This window comes from Cynocephalus volans, chromosome 2 (genome assembly GCF_027409185.1).
Source record: "Cynocephalus volans isolate mCynVol1 chromosome 2, mCynVol1.pri, whole genome shotgun sequence".
In the NCBI taxonomy this organism is placed as follows: domain Eukaryota; kingdom Metazoa; phylum Chordata; class Mammalia; order Dermoptera; family Cynocephalidae; genus Cynocephalus; species Cynocephalus volans.
In genome coordinates this window covers 197044040-197066712 of record NC_084461.1, presented here as the reverse complement: position 1 = coordinate 197066712, position 22673 = coordinate 197044040, and the positions used below count along the sequence as shown (strand labels likewise).

Here is a 22673-nt window from a genome sequence, read left to right as displayed (position 1 = left end):
CCCGAGGCTGTACGAACAACAGTTGCCTCGAAGCAATCAGCCGACGTCTCCGCGCATGGGCCCGGCGCGAGGGGCGGGGCGCGCGTCACGTGAGCGTGTTGGGGCACGTGACCGCGCGGGGCCCAGGTTCGCCCCCGCCCCCTCCCCACCTCCCCTCCGCGGGTGTGATCCGAGAGGCCTTGCCTCATCGCCTAGCGCCCCCCTCAGCCGCCGCTGCCGCCTCCGCCCGCCGGCCATGTCCCCCGGGCGCCGCCGCCGCCGCCGCCTGAGCGCGGCGCTCCCGCGGCCCCGCGCGCAGTGAGCGCGGGCCCGTCTTGCCGTTCGCCCGCCCCGGGGCCCCCTTGTTCTACGCGCCACCGCCGCCGCCATGTTGGGTTTAGAGCCGCAGCGGAGCCGCCGCGGCCGCCGCCGGTGAGGGAGGCCGAGAGCGGAGCCCGCCCCGCCCTGGGGCCCAGGGAGCGAGGCTGCCTCGGAGCCCGGCCTCTCCCCGCCAGCCGCCGTCCCGGCCTGCCCGTCCGCCGTGCGAGCCAGCCAGCCAGCGAGCGAGCGAGCGCCGGGCCCCGGCCGCGCCTTCCGCTCCCGGCCCGAGCGAGCCCGCCGCCGCCGGGCCCGGCCACAGCCTGCAGCGGAGCCTACGAGAGTCAGCGCCATGGCGGAGCAGACCTACTCGTGGTGAGTGCGGGGCTTCGGGAGGCCGGGGCGCGGCGACGGTGGGAGTCGGGGTGCCGGCGCGCCCCGCCAGGGGGAGAGGCGGTGGAACAGGTGCGAGTTGGGGGTGCACGCCCTCCTTGTCTCCTCTGGAGGGGGCGGCTGGCGCTCGGGGAAGGCGGTGAGCGGCCGAGGACCCGGAGTCCGAGAAGGGGGATGGAGGCGGCTGCAGCGGCAGATGTCATTTGGCCATGGGTGGAGCAGGTGATGGAGAAGGGGAGCATGACTCCGGGGGTGGGAATCCCACGGATGGAAGTTGAATCCGACGGGCACCCCGGAACTAACTTGTGGGGGTGGCTCCTGGGCAGGAGGAATCGAAAGAGTGGAGAGAGACCTGCCAGGGCAAAGGTGGGCCACCGGGCTGAGAGCAAGCTCTGGTGAGAACAGGTGATAAGAGACAAAACTTCCAAGTTTCGAGAGAGGAGCGGCAGCCTCAACTGGGGCTGCTGCTTAGCTCTGGGATGAGGAGCTAAGGGAGAGTTGGTATAAGGTGGGCAGAGGCTCAGGAATGAGGGAAAGAAAACCGTGGAGTCTTGGGAACCTTGGAAGGGAGTCACTGGTGAAGAGCTTGGAAGAGGAGCGTGTTTGGATAACCACATTCTGGAAAGGAAGTCGATGGTGACATTGGGGCTTGGGCAGAGTATTTGTAAGGGTTGGTACGCTGTTCTTAAGAATTTGAAGTGGGCTGGTGCCCTGGGCCAAGAATGGAGATGGAGGATCAGCAAGTTATGTGTATTTTGGGCCGGCCCGTGGCTCACTCGGGAGAGTGCGGTGCTGATAACACCAAGGCCCTGGGTTCGGATCCCACATAGGGATGGCCGGTTCGCTCACTGGCTGAGCGTGGTGCTGACAACACCAAGTCAAGGGTTAAGATCCCCTTACCGGTCATCTTTTTAAAAAAAAAAAAAAAAAAGTTATGTGTATTTTTTGTGGGACTTTAATAGTTATTAAGTCGCTGGTTAAGGACTGAGAAATGTACTATGTCATTTGTGGGATGACAACACACATATCCCGAGAAGGTTTGGGGAATGGGGGTGCATGCAGAGATGGAATTTTTCAGTAGGGGTTGAAGGAATGATAGTATCCTTGGAGAGTGGAAATTGAATGGTGGGGAGAAAGCAATGGCTAGAGGGTAAGGAAGCAAGAAATGGATGAATGTAGGTGTGGGGATGGAAATCTGGTCGAAATCTAGAGAGATTGTTTGAAGATGGTTTACTCTTTGAAGCAAATGTGATTTGGAACAGAACTGTAGACTTTCACTTCTTAGAGAAGAGCATAATAGAATGGGAAGAGCATGGCATGTGGAGTTGGAAGACCTGGTTTGGGGATCCGGTTCGCCACTAACTTGCCTTGTAGCTGGACAAGATAGTTCTTCATTCCTTTTTCCTTACTTATAAAATAGGGAAATTACCTTTTTCATTGGCTGTAAGGATTAACAGAATACCTTTACAAAGCACTTGGCAAACTGAAGTGCCATATTTTACTACAGTAATTATAATTGTCTTAGGGAAATATCAAGTGGGTGATATCTGAAAATAAAGACTTTAGGTAGAAGACTTTAACCGAGTGGGTGATTTGTGGTGTTTGGGGTTATGATAGCTCAAGAACTCTTGAGAAACTCTTTCCTTAAGAAAACTCAAATTGTAATCTTGTGTTTCATATCACTTGCTGTTGAGAGGCAGGTCACTGAGGAAAATAAAAAGTGGTAGGTTGGCCACACACTACCTCTGTGTGATGTTCGTCAGCTCTTCTAGTTAAGGGAGGGATTACTTTGTGAAGTTTGACGGTTCACAAGATTTATTCTACTAAAATTCTTCCCTCTGTCTCAGCTCTCTTTATTTGCTTTGCATGCAAAGGAAGCTCCATGAAATCAGGATGCTTAGCCCCTCACCTTTAGCATGTTTTGAAATGAAGAAAGTTTTTACATCATCATCATCATCTCTAGAGGGTGGTGTATGAGGGGAGAGGATTGAGAAACCAGGCAGCTTCCTAGTTCTTGCCGAGTCAACCAGGTAATGATATTAAAGAACTGGGGGCTGGCCTGTTAGTTTACTTGGGAAAGTATTGTGCTTATAACATCAAGGTCAAGGGTTTGTATCCCTGTACCGGCCTGCTGCCAAATATATATATATACACATGGCATTTAATACATACTCATTTAATTCTCTCAAGTCTCTGAGGTAGGTGATTTTTCTCTATTTTATAGAGGAGGAAACTTAGGCCCAGGAAGCCAAGTGATGTGTCCAGATTACTTCACCTGTTATACTTTATTTCATTTGACCTGAAATCTCCCATTTTACTCATTCTTATTGAAATAAAAGTATGGAAAAGGTATTCCAAAAGTATATGTAAACCAATTTGTGTGTTATCTGTCATTTTGTAGTCTTTGTTACTCTTTCCTTGGTTTGTACAATGAAGAGTTGATTGGTTGGTCAGTTAGCTCAGTTGGTTAGAGCATGGTGTTATAACACCAAGGTCAAGGGTTCACATCCCCATGCTGGCCAGCTGCCAAAAAAAAAAAGTTGATTGTTTTTTTAAGGAACAGACTTGCACTTTATTTGTATGTAGCTTTTAGGAAAAATCAACCTGTGGAGGCTACTGTGGTACTGTAGATTTGTCTGAGTATGGAGTAAGTAAAGAATGTACTAGCATATGAAAATAGGCTCCTTTAGGATTTTCATATAAGAAGACATGTAAATTATAAAACAAGATTGGCCGTAAGTTGATAATTATTAAAGCTCAGTGATGAGTACATGGAGGTTAATTATTTTATCCTGTCAACTTATATGTTTAAATTTTTCATAATAAAAAGTTTTTTTCAAAAAAAGCTCCTATATGGAAGTTCATGCTGTTCTCTGATTTCTTGTGCTTGCTCCTCTCCTAGCAAATTATATCAAAACTCTGTTTCTCAAGGTTCTAGCTCAAATTCCACCCCATCTGAGAGTGATCTTTTTATTTGTAATACTTGTAGTAGTGTCTGCATCACTCCTTCCTTTTCTTGTGTACTTACTCTCCTCACTAGGTTGGAAACTCCTTGAGAGTAAGGATCATATAACACTAACCTTAGTCCTCCCATAGTGCCTAGCACATTGTCTAGCACATAGCCCTGTTTAGTAAATACTGAGTGATTGAACATGATAGTAAATTTTCAGGGTGGTTCATCCTTTGTTGAAAGAATGTTAAGTATCAGGGAAAGCTACTGGAGGATGAATATTCGTAGTCCATATTACAGTAGTCCCCCCTTATTCATGGTTTTGCTTTACATGGCTTCAGTTAACCGTGGTCAGCTGAGGTCTGAAAATATGACAGTATTTTTAGAGAGAGACCATATTCATATAACATTTATTACTGTATATTGGTATATTGTTATAATTGTTCTATATTGTTATTTGTTATTGTTGTTAATCTTTTACTGTGCCTAATTTATAAAGTAAACTTTACCATAGGTATGTAGGTATAGGAGAAACACTTTTCTGATACTATCTGATGTTTCAGGCATCCACTGGGGGACTTGGAATGAATTCCCTGTGGATGGAGGGTAGTGCTGCTGTACTTATAAAAGAGAGCTTTTTTTTTTTTTTTTTTTAAAGACGACCGGCGAGGGGATCCTAACGCTTGACTTGGTGTTGTCAGCACCACTCTCTCCCAAGTGAGCTAACCGGCCATCCCTATATAGGGATCCGAACCCATGGCCTTGGTGTTATCAGCACCACACTCTCCCGATGTGAGCCACGGACCGGCCCTTGATTAATTTCCCTGGTGAAAATATGAGATTTTATTTCCATGATCAAAAACTATTTCAGGGCCAGCCAAAAGCTTGGTAACTTGGTTTTCTGATGTCTCAGTAAGAATGAGGAATGCCATCCCTTATTAAAGTTTTAAAGGAAACTATTGACAGAAGAAATTAAAATAATTGGTAGTAACACCGTAATCTTTATCATGAGTTAACCACAAGATTCTGCTTATAATGGTTTACTCACATACACTGAGAAAGTGAAAGAATGTATGTGAAACACAAATTGAAGGTGCAAACTAGATTTTTATTAGAGAAAAACTTGCTCAGTGTATATTTATGAGCAGTTTTAGTGTAAATTCTTTGAGAAACAGGAATTTGTCTCTTGATGGAGTCAATGTAGTACTTGTATATAACCGTACTTGAACCCTGCTAAAAATTACTTATGGTAAGGTTAATGTTGTTGTGGGAGAAAAGGAAGTCAGTCTATCTGAACCCCTTTAATTGAGTTTCAAAGTACTATTATAATAATTTATTGTGTATTTTCTAAGTGCTAGTGTTTTACAAGCATTGCTAAGTAAGGAAGCTGAGGCTCAAAAGAGTGTAAGTAACTTGCCCAAGGATTTAAAGGTGAAAGGGCTCAAAGTGAAGACTGCTTGACACCAAGATTCTAACATTGAATCTGTCCACTTATGTTTTCACAGTTATTACTCTAAGCTAACCCTCTTTTTCTTCTTATATTAGCCTCCTCCCTGGGTTTCCTCCATTCTCCACTCAATGGCCATTGTTTAACAACCTGTCAGTTTATGGCAGTCCCCTATTTAAAATTATACAATGGCTTTTCCCTGCACTTAGACTAAGACCCAAATTCCTCAGAATGGTTCTTCGTGGTCCGGTCTTGTGTGTTTCTCTGAGGAATGACAGACAATAAACAAAGTAAGTTGCACAAGGATAAGACCCTTTCTGTTCTGGTACTCTCTCCAAAGCCTACCATATAATAGGTGGGTGGTAAATTTTTACTGAACACATGAAGGAGAATTCTTCGACTTGTGCCGTCTTTCTTAAGACCTAATCTCAGGGCTGCATGCAAATAGTAGTGTTAAACCTGAGAATGAAAAATAATGCAGATCTCCAGAACTAAGGGTGGTCAGTTCTACTTTCAGATTACTGTTGCGCATCATTGTAACTGATGTTACTCATATTTGATAGTAGCTGATGGAAGTTTTTTGAAGAGACACTAGCTGAAAACGTGTGTCTAGCATTATAGGCTTTAGAAGATTTGCTTATTATTTTAAAAACATGTTTTGCCTGTAGTTAAAGTGCTGTGATAATGTTGTTTGGGTGATACGTGATTTTAACTAAAATTAGCCAAAGCTAACACCATGAATTTGTATTTAAATCATTTTCCTCAATGTTTATTATAAAGCTTTAAGCGATTGGGAAAAAAAGCTGGAGAGTTTGTAACCATATCAGCCTGTAATTATCAAGTAGTACTATGAATTTATTTATTTTTTTCTTCAAGTCATAACCAGTTTTACAATACTATGAATATAAATGCCTAATGTTCATGCATTTCTCAAAATAGATTTCTATATGATCATTTGTTTTAGAGATCACCATGCCATTGAATTATTATGTAGCTCAATATAAATGTTTTTATTTCAACATTAATAATATTCACAGATCATTTAGTTTTCATCATATCTATTTCATCAAACCATCTCATGAAAAATCAAAGGATGTCCTAAGGAGAGAGTGTCTGACCAAGTATTGTTTTAGTTGGCTATTTTTGGCATCTGAAACATTATGTGATTGCTGTCTCTGGCAATAAAGCCATGAGTATAATTTGATTTTTAAAATTCTATAATCTATTTTTGATGTTTCTAGAGTTTAATGGTTCCTTCTTGGAGTTAAAAGAAAATACTATTTTTTTGTGTTGTATGTATAAATTAAGAAATGTTTATAACTTTGAGTTTCTATGGCATATTTTCTAATCCTCACGTAAAGAGTTAGAGGCAGAGTGCTCCTCTTATGGAATTCTAACCTCTTAAGTGGGTTCCAGGTGACCAAATCCAATTGTACTGGGAAAAAATCTGCAGTTAGTTCCCATGATCCGTGCAGTGAATTGTTACCTCTCAGATTTTATTAGTAGGTCTCACTAGGGCCACAGTTTAAAATGAAATAGTCCCATTCAGTTGCTGTGATAAGACTAGATTGAAGCTCTATGAAAAAGTTGTTTGTAGGTATTTTTAAGGTATTAGACTAATAATATACATTAGCCTAATAGAGACCTTCCCATTACTTGGTTTGTAGGTTTTACCCTAAACTGGTAAGAAAATGATCGTCACTGTTTTGGAGTTCCAGTATTTATAGTGAAGAACCATTAAAGGATTTTTTTAAAAAGTGCTCTGAGGTATAGGTGTGTCCTAGTTGTTTTTACATGTTTGTGAATTACATTGAATACAAGCAGTCACTCAAAAAGTATTCAGTTCTGTCTTATGCTGCTCCTTAAATTTTCATTTGAAATCCTGAGATACAAGCACCTAATTTTGTTCTGGATTCTTTGAATCAGGAAATCTTTAGTTTGAGGGTGATATTCGTCTGTGATTAACTGTGACCTAGCTATGTCTTAGTCCCAGTGTTGTATTTTGTACCAATATTATACCTGTTGTACTTCACAGAAGGGTTGTGAGGATTCAGTGAGATAATGTATGTAAAAATGCTTTATGAATTGCTAAGTGCTATATAAAAGCAAGTTATTTGTTCTCTATGTTATTTGTTAGATCCAGGTAGGTTCTAGATAGAGTTCCTCACAATAGAAGTGATTTTTCTTTTTTCACATTTTAACCAGCATTTAGACTTTGAGATGTCCATTCTATTCAGGATGTCAAATAATGCCATATTAAAAGTTAATATAAATAACAGTTTGCAAATTGTTATTGATTTATATTAGCAGCACATTCACAAATAATGGTCATCACCTTTTAGTCACAAGTTTCATTGTCCTTTGCTACATTCCACAAAACAAAGAAGACAAATCATTAATAAAGCTACATTTTTTCATATAGTAGTTTTATTTTCATCTTTTGAAGACAGTTTCTTTCATAATCTACTCAAATGAAGAAGGAGCAGTAGAGTGCATAATCCTAGTCTTTCCCTGGCTTTCTTTGGAGTACATAGGAAATTTTCTACCCTTCAAAAATTTATTAGGAGGGGCTGTTAATTTCTTATCTGTTTCCTTAGTCCACACCACTTCTTACAGGCACACCTACTTCCCTTCATCTGAAGGCCTCCAGGCTTGGGCCTCACTCTTGACCTAAATAGGACATGTCTAAAGTTTTGTTCATTGTTTCTTCAGCCTGGTTGTTCAGACATTTTGACATAAGTAGGGTACAAGACTTTGTTTTGTTGTTTTGTTGTCTTAATTTTTGCCCAGAGTTGTCTAGCTTGACCTTCCAAACTTGACTAAATCTTCAGGCCTCATCTGACAGCTGATCTTTTAAACCTTTGACTGTATGTTCTGACTTTGTAAACTTCCAGAAATTTACATTCATTTCTCAAAAATGCTTGCAAAAATACTACTGTTAGAAGCAAAAATTAGTTGTAAAGAAACAAATTCTCTCACCTTTGCTCTTGATTAGTACAAACATCTGTAGAAATACCCCCTGGGACTACAGCTAGGTTGAGGAGAATTAGTTGAAGATTTGAGGTAAGATCAGTTGACCAAGAGGGAAAGTGTAGAGAGGAAAGAATGGAAGACCAGAAATTGAGGCTTGAGAAACTCAAAATTGAGAAGTAATAGGAAGAAGAGTCAGCTCCATCAGAGGGAAGTAGGATAATTAGGAAAGTGCAATGGTAATGAAAGGCACAAGAGAACTTTTAGGGGCAGGAGTGTAAAAAGCTACAGGGTTCAGAGAGAATGAAGAAAAACCAGGCTGTTGAATTTATAGAGGAAGTCACTATTGAAAGTGCAGTAGTAAAGATCAGAGTAGTGATCTATTCTGAAGGTGAAAGCCAAATTGGGGATGAGTGACGAAGGAAAAAAGGCATGCTTTGAATTCTGGCCATTTGTTTGAGAAGGTGGAAAGAGGATGTTTGGTATAGACACGGTCATAAAGGTCTTTTTTTTTTTTTTTTAAATAAGGGAGGGAATTATGTATTTGAAGGCAGGGAGATGAAGAAATTGATCTTGGAAAGAGAAGAGATTGTTTTTTACTGTTGTTAAAGTTTAGAAATGTCTACCTATATTATTAAGGATTTCAGTTAGGGGTTGTGAAGAGAACTTAATGGGGAATGCTTGGTGTGTACATTTGGTATTTGTCTGTTTTGATATTTATTTGTCACTAGTTTGGGTTATATTGTATTTGGATGTCCTAGGGGTTTTTTATTGCTTTAGTATAAAATCCAGCTTCTTCAGTCTGATTTTCAAAACAATCTGGCCTTGTAACCCTACTTACCTATATTTCCTTTAAATATTACTTGTTACTCCAGCCAAATTGGATTACTACTGTTTCCCTTTTATTTAAGGTGATTCTTCTACCTGGTTAACCACATCTCTAAATATGTAAGTCCTACCTGTCTTTAAAGGTCCAAGCTGAAATGCTGTCCCCTTGTTACAGGGCCTTCTGATTGATCCAGAAGAAAAGTACTCTTCTGATGCCTACAGCTTTTTATCTGTTCCTATCATATGGGTAACACTTAAGATTTTCAGACCTTGTATTGAATGTACGGAATATGGCTGTCTTCCCACCTAGACAGTGAACTCTGTAACGGTAGGATCAAAGCTATTAATTTCTGGTACAAGGACCTACACATAATACGTGCTCAGTTTTTTCTTTTTAAGAATGAATATTTTAGAGGTGAAATTTGCTAGATGCTAGGTTTTAAAATAGAATGCCTCCCTAAAAAATAATGACAGGGCACACAGAAGAAAGGAGAGAATACTTATGTAACATCTTACTGCTCTTTGAAGAAAATACACAAGTAAAATTGTTACTGTCAAGTTGGTCCAAGAGTGTGGCTAGATTTGCCTTACTTCCTAATATCCTGACAGCACCTAGAAATAGAAAGTGGCTCAGCATAGGAACAGAATTCCTAAGGGAGGTCTTTACAGAGGAGCATGGGCCCTTTAGAGTAGTCATCTTCATTTACCTTCTTTCGTCTTGAACTTGACCACAGACTGACTGCTACCAATTTATTTATACTTTATTTCCCCAAACAGGTACTGTTCAAATATGTGGCATATATTATTCTTTTTCTAGAGTGGCAAAGCTCTGCTTTTTTTGGAATTAGAAAAACAATTTTGGGGAAACAATTTCAGTAACATGCTGAAATGAAAATTGCAGGAAACTTCCTTTGAGGTATGAGAACAATAAGCTATATGAAAACTGGTTTCTCAGCAACTTAATTTCTCTCTCTTTTTTGCCACTGTTTCATAAATTCATATCTTAATATTTAAGCTTTTCTTTAAAAAGCTAAAAATATTCTTTTTAATTAGGAACTTATTTTGCCATCATCTTTTTCCTGTTTCTAAATGTCTGTTTTCTTTTTTAACTCATTTCCTCTCCCTTGTTTAATAATTACTATTCAGAAGAACAATTAAAAAAATCTCTTGGCCTGATGTGTGCATATTTTAAATTTAATAGATATAACAGTGCCTTAGTCTTAGGTCACAATTAAGTAACACCATCATGTGGAATAGGCATAAACCAGAAGTTTGAGGGATTAAGCGTTTGTTTTTGTTTTTGAATATTTGAATGCTGTGCAATGGTGGAAACCTACAGGCATAAGGATGATTGATGTATTAGGCTGGTATTTATTTATAGCAAAGGTTATAAAGCAAAGGCTAAATGTTATCAACTAACTTAGAAAAAAGGGAATAACAAGTAGAAATAGGGGAGAACTGTGAATAGCAGATGTTATTGGACAAGCATCAGTTAGACCAAATGGAAAATAGAGCCACCTATTAGAAAATAGATATCTAAACCAGAGACATCATGTAGCAAAGGTACAAAATGGCCCAAGACATCTCTGGAAATTGAGCTTTGTGTTCAGTTTAGATTTACCAAGTTGATAATGAGTCAGCTTTAGTGATAGGGCAGTCTTAGCCTGTAGCAGTAGCTATTGAGAGTGTCTGGTTTAGTCTTCACAGCTAAAGACCTCAGAGACATTCTTGATTGTCATCAGATAAGTCACTAAGTCCTGTTGATTTTTATATATATGTGTGTGTGTGTGTGTGTATATTTTTTTAAATTTGCCTCCTCTTCATCCTTATCTTTATTATCCTAAATCTTTGTTCCAGTATAACCCTTCTCTGTGCTCCCTTAGTACACTGTACTTGCTTCTTTCAGTTGTTTATTTCCTTGTTCACCTGTTTGTAAAGTTTTGAGAACACGGATTCTGTTTTGTTCATGCGCTTATCTTCAGTGGTCTGGCACATAGTTTATTAAAATGAATGTTATTTGTATTTGATTTTTTAAAAATAATAGCCCTAAAAAAGTAAAATTATATATTAGTAAGGTGGAAGTGTATGTGATATCTTATTAAATTGCCATCAGCCCTCAGTTTAAGAGCTTAAAGGGACAAGCATCAAATATCATTCTGAGGTATGTAGATCGCTATCTTATGCTGAGTAAATGAAGCTATTATTATTCAAGGTGTTAGGCTGGACCTACCTTGATAATCACTGTTTAATTTATGGGACTTCTTCAAAATACAGTGGGAGAATTGGTTACTGTATGAGTTAGCTATTGCCACAACCCTGCATAACAAATTACCCCAAAACTCAGTGGCTTAAAATAACAATCAAATATCCTTATGGATCTACGGGTTGGCTGGTGCAACTGTGGTTCTTGCTTCAGATCTGTAAGTCCATTGAGGCTTCATGTGTGTTTATTTTGGGGCCAGGATGAATGGGTAGCAGCCACCCAGGGGAAGCTCTTCTCATGATAGTAGCAGGGGCACAAGAGGGCAAGTGGAACCTGCAAGACTTCTTAAGGTTCAGGCTCAGAACTAGAACACTGCCATTGTTTCATTCTTTTGGCCAAAGCAAGTCATATGGTTGAAACCAGAGTCAAGGAGCCACAAAATTAAATCTTACCCCTTTAGTGTGAGGAACTGCAAAATCACATGGCTAAGGAGGAGATCCCGGGAGGGATGAGGAATTAGGGCCAGTAATACAATCTACCATTGAAGTTTCCTCTTCTTTTTCATAGCTAGTTATCACTTTTTCATTCTATTCTAAAATGAAATGTTCTATAGAGGCAGATTTCGTATACAATGCTATGCTTTGTATAGCATTTTCTTTTTCATTCTAATGTTTATATTTTGTAAATAGCTTTTTTGAGATATAATTCACATAACATACAGTTTATTCATTTAAAGTGTACAATTCAGTGGTTTTTAGTATATTCACAGAGTTGTGCAACCATCACCACAATCAATTTTAGATCATTTTCTTCATTCTAAAAGAAGCTCTGTACATATTAGCAGTTACTCCGCATTCCCCCTTTTCCCTAGACTCTGGCAGGAACCAATCTACATTTGGCCTCGGGATTTGCCTGTTTCTTGCTAATGGAATCATGTAATATGTGGTCTTTCGTGTCTGACTTCTTTCACTTAGCGTAAAGTTCATCCATGTTGTAGCATGTACCAGTGTTTCATTCCTTTTTATTGCCAAATAATTTTCCGTTGTATGTATATACCAAATTCTGCTTATCCATTCATCAGTTGACAGACATTTGGGTTGTTTCTACTTTTGGCTGTTACAGATAATGCTGTTATGATCATTTGGTGTTAGTTTTTGTGCAGAAGTACATTTTCATTTCTCTTGGGTGAATACTTCAGAGTGAAATTGCTGGCTCATGGGGTATCTCTGTTTTTAACATTTCGAAGAACTGCCAAACCATTTTCCAAAACAGATGCACCGTTTTACATTCCCACCAGTGATGGCAACCTACTGCATCATCAATAGGATTAGTAGGCTGGGGTTCTAATTTCTCCACATCATCACCAACACTTTCATTATCTATCTTGTTTTTAATTATAGCCATCCTAGTGGGTGTGAAGTGGTATCTCATTGTGGTTTTTATTTGTGTATTGTTTACTTTTAAATAAAAGTTTATAGAGAAAAAAAGAAAAAAGCACTGGGTTAAAATGTTAGATCTGTTTTTAAAAGTATAGTACTAAAGTCGAACCTTAGTTTTAGTTACCTAAAAATCTTGCATTGAGAAAAAAAAAATTAATAGATTTCTTGGCTCACAGACTTTGCTTCAGACTACTCCTTATTTCTGTTACATGCTAGAATCATTTAGAAAGAATTCAGACTCAGATAATTGTTAAACTAGTTCCTTCCCTTTGGGTAACTGACCAAATTACTCTGGCAACCTACTGCATCATCAGTAGGATCAGTAGGCTGGGGACTATGAATGGTTTAATGACTGAAGGTTTTTTGCGGGGGGGGGGGGGGGCTTCATACAACTCTTAGCCAGGAGCATAATCACTAGAGGAATTAGATGTAAAATATGACCTTTTCTAGAGCAGCATTGTTCAATAGAAATATAATGTGAGGCACATATATAATTTTAAAAGTTTTCGGGCCGACCCCGTGGCGCACTCGGGAGAGTGCGGCGCTGGGAGCGCTGCAGCGCTCCCGCCGCGGGTTCGGATCCTATATAGGGATGGCAGGTGCGCTCTGTGCGGCCAGTCACAAAAAAAAAAGATGTCTTCAAAAAGTTTTCTAGCAGCCACATGAAAAGTAAAATGAAACAGGTGATATTCAAGTGATATTAACTCAGTATATCGAAATATTTATTACATCATTGATTTTATGTAATCAATATAAAAGTTAAGATATTTTACTTTTTTTTAAATATACAAAGTCTTCTCAATTCAGACTAGCCACATTTCAAGTTCTTTATAGGTGTGTGTGGCTAGCAGCTACCATATCGAACAGTGCAATTGTAGAGGATGTAAATGCTTGTGATTCAGGATTTTTGCTCACATGTATGATGATCTGTGTATCTTTAGGAAAAACAGATGAGTGCTTGAACAGCCTATATTTCTGGTTCTTTAATGTTAAATTGTTACGGTTTTGTTTGTTTGTTTGTTTTTTAAATGTGGAAGAGGGTCTTTAGAGAGTTACAGAGAAGCAAGCTCCTTATAGCTCAGATTTTTGGTTGTGAGCAGAGATTAGTTAGCAGGAGGAAGAAAATCATTTCTCTCATTATTAGAGATGTACCAGGTTTTATAGTTCTTAGCAAATGAAAGAAATCTGTGGGAACTGTTACCGTTTGGTCCTTATTCTAATTGTTTAGATGTTCAGAGTCTGCTTTGCCCTGTTCTTTACCAGTTATCTACATGTACTGTCTGATGACATAGCTCACTTGGGATGACAGAATAAGGTTGTAGATTCGATCTTTGTTTTTAATGAATGACTTTATGCCTTTTGGGGTTTTGCTATAGTAACTAAAATAAAATAAACCAGGCCCTCTCTCTTCCAGGAGTTTATAGTGTTGTTAGAGATTGGATGTCAAATGCCAGCAGGTGTAATTAAGACGACTTCAAGAGGAGGTTTCAGAGTGGGCATTGTACAGACTGTGTGTCCCAATCAATAATTTTTGACTACTAGAAGGACTGAATTTGGTTAAAAGTGTCTTAATATTTGAATGCCTTTACTCATACATAGCTTATATTTTTTAATTTGCCTCAATCCCAACTACTTTCTATTGTGGTACACTGAATCTTGACATCACTGATTTATATTATTTACCTAGCCTGTGAAGGTAATGCAACTCCTTGTTGTCCACAGTAAGTTGTAGGTTGCTGCCTCATTGTGGATAGGAGATAGCTGATCAGTGCCCCAGTGACAGTGGATAAAGAAAGACTGTCTTTTGGTTTTTGGTAGCTGACCTGTAGGGGGATCCAGACCCCTGACCTTGGTGTTACCAGCACCATGCTCCAACCAATTGAGCTGACTGGCCAGAAAGACTATCTTATGGGCACCTGCATGTGTAGATACAAGTACTTTCACCGGATTCGACCATTGCTTAAGCATCACTGACTATTGGATGCCTTAATGTTGTAATGGATGTTCCATCCACCATCATTCTGTTTTTCTTAGCATTGACATGCAGTTATTCTAGATGGAATTCACACACTTTGGATTGGGGTCCATGAGTGGTCCATGAGAGAACAAGGATCACGACTTAATTTGCATGATATATCCTACTGCATTCATCTTTGAATTCTTTATATTTGTGATAGTATGGACCCTGGGCCTGTTAGTGAGTTCATGGATTTGAATTTGAAGGCCATGTGAAATCTTCATGTGTCCTATGTCCTTAATTGTGAAATTAAAGAATACTTTAAGTGACACTGTCTTTTTAGTCAACAGTTTATTTGGTGGCTGTCTTGATTTTGGTATGCATTATGGTTTTGATAATTTCCAAATATACTCCGACACTTGTTCATTAACTTTTTCATTTTTGAAATGTGCTTGAAAGCCTTAGCCTTATTAAGAAAGAAAACTGTCTTTTAGTTATTCAGTTTGAAATGCTTTGATTTGTTGGCATTATAAAATATTAACCTAAGAGCTGTTTTGACTATTCTCAACAGAGTGCACAATGTACAGTAACTAAGCTCCAAGTTAGTCGGAGCAGTGGGGACAGAATTGGAACCCTTACTTACACTAAATAATTCCACTCCTTTGGTGGTAAAACCTCATTTAGACCTCTTTGGTAACAAAACAAGACCTTAACTGATGTGAAGGTATTTATATTACCTACTTATTGTACATAGTGTGACTCTTTATTCACTTTGTTGTAGAAATATTTGTGTTAGATTATGGGCTACTGCTTGATACCCCGCCCAGGATGTTAGGTAATCCTAATATGTACTTTGTTACTTTCCTAAAAGCAAAAAAAAAAAAAAAAAAAAAAAAAAAAAAATTAAATAATCAGGATTTTGAAACATCTGTGACCCCACAAGGGTGTCAGATAAGGGATTATGAAACTATAATATATATTTTATTGGTGAAATTTTAGGAAATAGAGATAAACACAACAAGAATAGGAAAACCACCCATAATTCCACCAATTTAGAGAGATCACTCATTAAATTTGTTGCGTATTCTTCAGGTCTTTATACTGTGATTTTTTTTTTTTGATTACACAAAACAAGTTCATTATTGAAAATCAAAAATCTCAAATAGAAGTAAAAAAAATTATAATTACCTAAAATTTAACTTACTTAAAAAATTTATACTAACATTTCATGTTGTCCTTTTGTAAATTATATATAGGAACTATAGCTCATTTTTCAAACAGAAATAGAACAGGTTCATACTGTTCTCATTTTTATGTGATATTTCATATCTACAGAAAAGTATATGTGTACGTAAGTTTTGAAGCATAATAAACATACTCATGAACTTCACCAGTCAACTAAAGAAATACAGGAACTACAGAATTACCAATACCCTGGAAGCTCCATGTGTACTCTGGTCCTTACTGCTGCCTCTGTCACCCCCCTACCCCCCACTTCCAATAGGAAACTCCTATCATGAATTTCGTGTTTACCATTCCCTTGCTTTTGAAAAAAAACCAGTCTTACATTTACTACATTTTTTGTGTTTTACCATGCAACATATTTAGTTTTTGGTTTTTGTCTTTTATAATTTGCTTTTTTTGATCAATATTGTTTACAAAATTTGTCCCAGTTGTACTCACTTCCAGTGCTGTATAATGCTCCATCCTGTGACTATAACATGATTTATTTATCTGTTCTCTTGCTGATGAATATTTAGATTTCCAGTTTGGAGCTATTTCAAAGAGGCCTACTTGTGAGCATTCTTGTACATATTCCTGGTGCTCATGTTTTAAGAGTTTTCCTAGGGTTTATATATCTAGGGGTAGAATCTATCAGTCTCTTTTATGGCAAGTGCTTTTGTGTTCTAAGAAATTCTTCTCTACGCTGAGGTGTTAAAGGTAGTCTCTCCTGTGTTTTCCTCTAACTAGGAATGGATTAGAGTTAGGGTTAAGGTTAATTCTTTACCTTTCACATGTTAGTTTTTAATCCATCTAGAATTGAGTTTTATATATCTGTGGGTGAGTTAGAAATCCACTTGTTCCAGTGCCACTTATTGAATAGTCCCTTCTTTCTTCAGCAGTCTCTGGTGTCACCTTTGAGACTGTTTCTGGGTGTGTGTGTGTGTGTGTGTGTGTGTGTGTGTGTGTGTGTGTGTGTGTGTGTGTGTGTGTGTGTGTGAAAGTAATGTTAAATGGTATATAGTATTATCTGCTTTTTTCTGTCTTATGTATCTTGAACATCTTTTCATACCATTTGATATTTTATACATTAGTTTTTAGTGAGTGTATAGTCGACTACTGTTTTCAAGTGCTATATATTTTTATTATATCATGTTCATTCCTGATCCTCCAGTCTCCCTCTCCAAGAAACTAGTTTTCTCTCTGTATTTCTAGAAATCTATATATGAAAGCACATGTATATTTATAATCCTATGTAATCTGTTTTTTATTATTATGGTAAAACGTAGATAACAAAATTTACCATTTTAACCATAGATAACATAAAATTTACCATTTTAACCAATGTGCAATTCGGTGATATTGAGTACATTCACATTGTTGTGCAACAATTACCACCATCCATTTCCAGAACTTTTTTATCTTCCCAAACTGAAACTCTATATTCATTAAACCCTAGCTTCCTGTTTCCCTCTCCTCTCTCCCCTCAGCCCCTTGCAACCTCTTTTTTACTTTGTATCTCTGGAATTTGACTACTCTAGGTAAGTCATATAAATGGAATCTAACATACTGGTCCTTTTGTGAATGGCTTATTTCAATCAGCATAATGCCCTCAAGGTTCATTCTTGTTGTAGCGTGTGCCAGAATTTCCTTCCTTTTAAAGGTTGAATAACACTGATTGTGTAGATTTACCACATTTTGTGTATCTGTTCATCTTCGGACAGACACTGCTTGCTTCCCCCTTTTGGCTGTTGTGAACAACGCTGCTATGAAAATGGCTATACAAATATCTATTCAAGTACTTGCTTTCAGGTCTTTTGTTTATATACCCAAAAATGGGATTGCTGGATCATACAGTAATTCTACGTTTAAGTTTTCAAGACACTGCCATATCATTTTCCATGGTGGCTGCACTGTTTTCCATTCCCACCAGCAATGCACAAGGGTTCCAGTTTCTCCACATCCTTGTCAACACTAGTTATTTTCTTTTTTTTTTAACACTAGTTATTTTCATTTTTTTAAAAAATAGCCATCCTAATGAGTATGAAGTAGTGTTTCACTCTGGTTTTGATTTGCATTGCTCTAATGATTTTGAGCATCTTTTCTCATGCTTATTGACTATTTGCATATCTTTTTTTTTTTTTTTTTTGCGGCTGCCCAGTGAGAGGATTGGAACCCTTGACCTTGGTGCTATAACACAGCACTCTAACCACCTGACGTAACCAGCCAGCCCCATTTGTATATCTTTGAAAAAATGTCTATTTAAGTCCTTTGCCTGTTTTTTAATCTGGCTGATTTTTGTTGAACTGTAGCTCTTTATATATTCTGGATGTTGATCTCTTATCAGATATATGATTTGTAAATATTTTCTTCCATTATGTGGGTTGCCTTTTCACTCTTAATAGTGACCTTTGGTGCACCAAAGCTTTTAATTTTGATCAAGTCCAGTTTATCTATTTTTTCTTTCATTGCCTGTGCTTTTGTTGTTATATCCACATGATTATTGCCAAATCCAATGTCATGAAGATTTTCCTATGTGTGTGTTTATACAATAATTTATCCTTAAATCAGTCCCCTGAAGTGTAAGTATTGTTTTCCTTTTTCCTCATTTTACAGTTGAAAAACTGATTTACTCACCCAAGATTTTACAATTAATGAGTGGCAGAGCTAGAATTTGGACACAGGTAATATTACTGCAAAGCCAGGGCTCTTTGCCATTAATGGTACTCTGAGAATAAAGGGAACCTTTAATCGAGTAAACTTGAAAAAAGGTTGCCTATTAAATCCCTCTCTTGCTGGCCGGCCCGTGGCTCACTTGGGAGAGTGTGGTGCTGATAACACCAAGGCCGTGGGTTCGAATCCCTATATAGGGATGGCTGGTTGGCTCACTTGGGAGAGCACGGTGCTGACAACATCAAGTCAAGGGTTAAGATCCCCTTACCAGTCATCTTAAAAAAAAAAAAAAAAAAAAATCCCTCTCTTGGAAATTCGTAGACTTAATTAGCATATTATGAGCTCTGAGAAGCTGGGCATCATCACAATACCTGGAACAGTTCTTTAACACTGTTTTGGGAAGTGCCACTCACAATTGTGTTCTTTTACTTGTATCAAATCTAAGGATAGAAAGTTAAATCCTAACTTGATAAAGAAGAGAATCAGTCTATAGAATTATCTAACACTGACCAGGTGTATAGCTTTTTTGAAGGTAGTGTTGGGGGAGTGTCAGTTTAAGCCTTAAAGTCTACTGTGAGGTAACTCAAAAGTAAGGTGCTTTTCCAGACGTAGATGTGACTACAACTTGCCTTGTCCACATGACAAATATTAAGCTGTAGCTTTATTTCATTGTGTATTTTATAGTAAGTAATAATAGTAATACAAAATAAGGATTTAAGACATTCATTTAGAGATATTTAAGAAAAAATAACATTTGATCAGCAGTACTTCTTACACATGAGCTTGGTCATAAACTGTTCATTTTTAGCTATACCGCAGATCACGTAAGCTGTAATTTAGGAGATGAAAGATTGTCTCTATTATGGATGTATTATTTAAAAATTGAACAGGAACTGTTGTCCAAGATGGTCAGCAAATAAATGAATTAGCAGCCTATTTGCATTTATTTTGGAAGACTAAGTCATTTATAGTTGAATTGAGACCCAATCCCTTTGTTAGGTGTTGCTTTTAGTCTTTGATAGGCCTAATCCTATCTTTATGTTTTTAGAGTGTTCTTTGATATTTTTGCTCATTTTTTCCCCTAAGTTCTGTGAAGTATCTTATTTAATGTTTCAGTTGGAACTACAGTACAGCTGTTATTTAACTGGGCCAAAATCATCATCTTCATGATGTGTGGTATATTCCTTCTCTGAAGCTAACCAAGTTTTTCCCCATTAAAGTTTAGGTTTTTTAAATACATTCGCTGCATTAATTACCAAGTATTTTATAATTTTTGTTGTGTTTTAATGGAGATATTTCTCCATTCTTTTCCTAGCTGGTTATTACTGGTGTGTAATACCATTGATTTTTTTTTTCTTCTAGATTTGCCCAACTACTATTCTAATGATTGTTTGCTTAAGTTTTATATAGAATTAAATAGTGATATATATCTTTCAGTAATTTTTTGTAATTATTTTGTTTTAATTTTTCCTTCAAAAAAACTATTCTAGAGTAAAGAATAGGTAATAAACTATTATAAATACTGAATTAGGGCCCCTTCATCTTTTAAACAGAAGACCATTATTATTTAACTATAAAATTTGTGGTTAAAACAATGTGGATTGTTCTAATCATGTTAAAAAAGAAAAGGTTCTTTATTGCTTTTTCTAAAAATAGGTGGGATTGGTTGAATTTTATAAAACGTAGAATATGTTACTATAATGACATTTTGCATGTATCTTTTTGCTGGTTATATGATAGCAGTAGTTTGGTTATTTTTTTTAAAAAAACTTGCATTCTTGGAATAAAAATTAGTAGTTTTTAATAAATCTCTTGAAGTATTACTTTAATTGTTTGAGCTTTAAGAGTCTCACATCATTATTTGTAGGTTAGATTGTCCTGAAGTTTTCTTTTAAAATTTTATCTTAGTTTCACAACACTTTGAGGTCAGTATGCCACATTTTTCTTAGAAAGTTTTAAATTCCTTTGTAAAGCTATTGGGTTTTAATGCTCTTGCAGGGGTCAATAGGGGTGGCTGGGTATTTTTTTGGTATTTTGATCAGTGTCTTCTGTTACAGATGTTTATTCACATTTTCTTTTATCAGTTTTGGTATTTAACATTTTAACAGCATATTATCCATTGAACTTTAAGTTTTAAATTTATTGGCATGTAAGTATGCATGCTGTTCTCTAATAATTTTGATTTCTTTTATTTTGGCCTTTATGATTGATTCCTTTATCATTTCTAACTTTGGGATTTTTCTTTTCCTATTTAACTTTTAAAATTTTAATCAGTTTTTTGAGGTATAATTGCCTATAGTAAAATTTACCCATCTTAAGTGTATAATTCAATGAGTTTTGAACAAATATATGCTATTGTGAAGCCACCACTACAGTCAAGATGCAGAGCATTTCTTTCCATCATTCCAAATAATTCCCTTGTGCCCCTTGTGGTTAATTCCCTCCTCTCCCTGTAGGCCCTTGGCAACTACTGATTTGCTTTTTGTCATTATAATTTTGCTTTTCTAGAATTTTATATAAATGGAGTAATACAACATGTAGTTTTTTGATCCTGGCTTCATTCATTTAGCATGATGTTTATGAAATCATCATCCATGTTGTTGGGTGTATCAGAAGTTTGTTCTTTTTATTGCCAATATATCAAAATTTGTTTACCATTCACTGGTTAGTGGACACTGTTTCTCCTTTTGAGCTATTATGAAGTTGCTATGAACATTCAAGTACAAGCCTTTTGGTGGACACATGATTTTATTCCTTTTGGATAAATACCTAGGAGAGTGGGATTGCTGGATCATATGGTAAGCATATGTTTAACTTTTAAAGAAACTGTCAGACTGTTTCCAAAGACTGTAGCATTTTGTATTTCCATCATTGTTGGTTTTAGTTTGTATTTCCCTAATGACTGACGTTGAACATCTTTTTACATGTTTAGTTGCCAGTAGTATATCTTCTTTGTTTAGTGTCTGTTGAAATCTTTTGCCTATTTTTTTCTCCTTGGTCATTTGTCTCCTTATTGAGTTGTAAAAGTTCTTTATATATTCCTCATACAAGTTCTTTGTCAGATGTATGCTTTACAAAGATTTTCCTCTCTCTGTGACTTGCCTTTTCGTTTTAACAGCTTCTTTTGAAGAACAAATTTTGACGTGATCCAGTTTTTCAGGTTTTTAAAAAAATTTTTAGTGCTTTTTGTGTCCTGTCTGAGGAATCTTTGCCTAAACCAAAGTCATAATTTTTTCTATGTTTTCTTCCAGAAAGTTTATATCATTTGTTTAGGCCTTTCATCCATTTTGAGTTAATTTTTTGTATATGATATGAGGTAAGGTCATACTTCTTTTTTATTTCCATATGAATATCCAATTGTTCCAGCACTATTTGTTGACACAGACTATTCTTTTGCCATTGGGTTACCTGCACCTTAGTCAAAAATCAGTTGGCCAAAAATTGATTGTAGGTTTATTCCTGGACTTTCTGTTCTGTGGTTCTATGTGTCTTTATCTTTACATCAATATTATGCAGTCTTGATCAAGATACTTTCATAGTAAATCTTAAAATCAGATAGTGTAGGTCCTCCAACTTTGTTCTTTTGTTTTAAAATTGTTTGGCTTTTCCATTTTAGAGTCAACTTACCGATTTCTAGTAAAAAATCCTGCTGGAATTTTGATTGGGATTGTGTTGAATCTGCAGATCAGTTTGGGAGAATTGAGATCTTAACAATATTCAGTCTTCCACTCTGTGGACATGGTATATATCTCTTGATATGTTTAGACTTTCTTTATCACAGCAGTGCTTTGTAGTTTTTAGTACACAATTCTTGCACATATTTTGTTAAATGTATCCCTTTTCATATTTTATATTTTTGGATGCTATTGTCAATGGTGTTTTTTAAATTTCCATTTCCAGTTTTTCATTGGTAATATATAGAAACACAATTGATTTTTTTTAAAATATACTGATCTTGTATACTGCAACCTTGCTAATAAACTCACTTAAGACTTCTAGTAACTTTTGTGGGTTACTTAGGATTTTATACGTGCACAATTATATCATCTGCAAAGAAAATTTTACACATTCCTTTTCAATCTGGATGCCTCCTGTTTCTTTTTTCTTGCCCCATTGCCCTGGCTAGGGCTTCCAGTACAATGTTGAATAGAAGCGAGGAGAGTGGGCATCTTGTCCTTGTTGCTCATCTTAGGTGGAAAGTATTAAGCCTTTCACCATTGTGAGTGATTTGGGTGTTTTCCTGGATGCGTTTTACAAGGATGATAAAGATCCCTTCTGTTTTTAGTTGCCATGAG

At 37.3% G+C, this 22673-nt stretch overlaps 1 protein-coding gene across 2 annotated transcripts in view; it reads left to right on the top strand.

The window, feature by feature from the left end:
- Window positions 1–273: 273 nt before the first annotated feature.
- Window positions 274–22673, top strand: part of SPPL3 (signal peptide peptidase like 3) — a 133205-nt gene continuing 110805 nt past the window's right edge. For both annotated transcript variants that reach the window (XM_063086851.1, XM_063086850.1), the window contains exon 1: window positions 274–672. In XM_063086851.1, the coding sequence (XP_062942921.1) occupies window positions 650–672 (23 nt within the window). In that variant the 5' untranslated portion in view covers window positions 274–649. The remainder of the gene's footprint in view (window positions 673–22673) is intronic.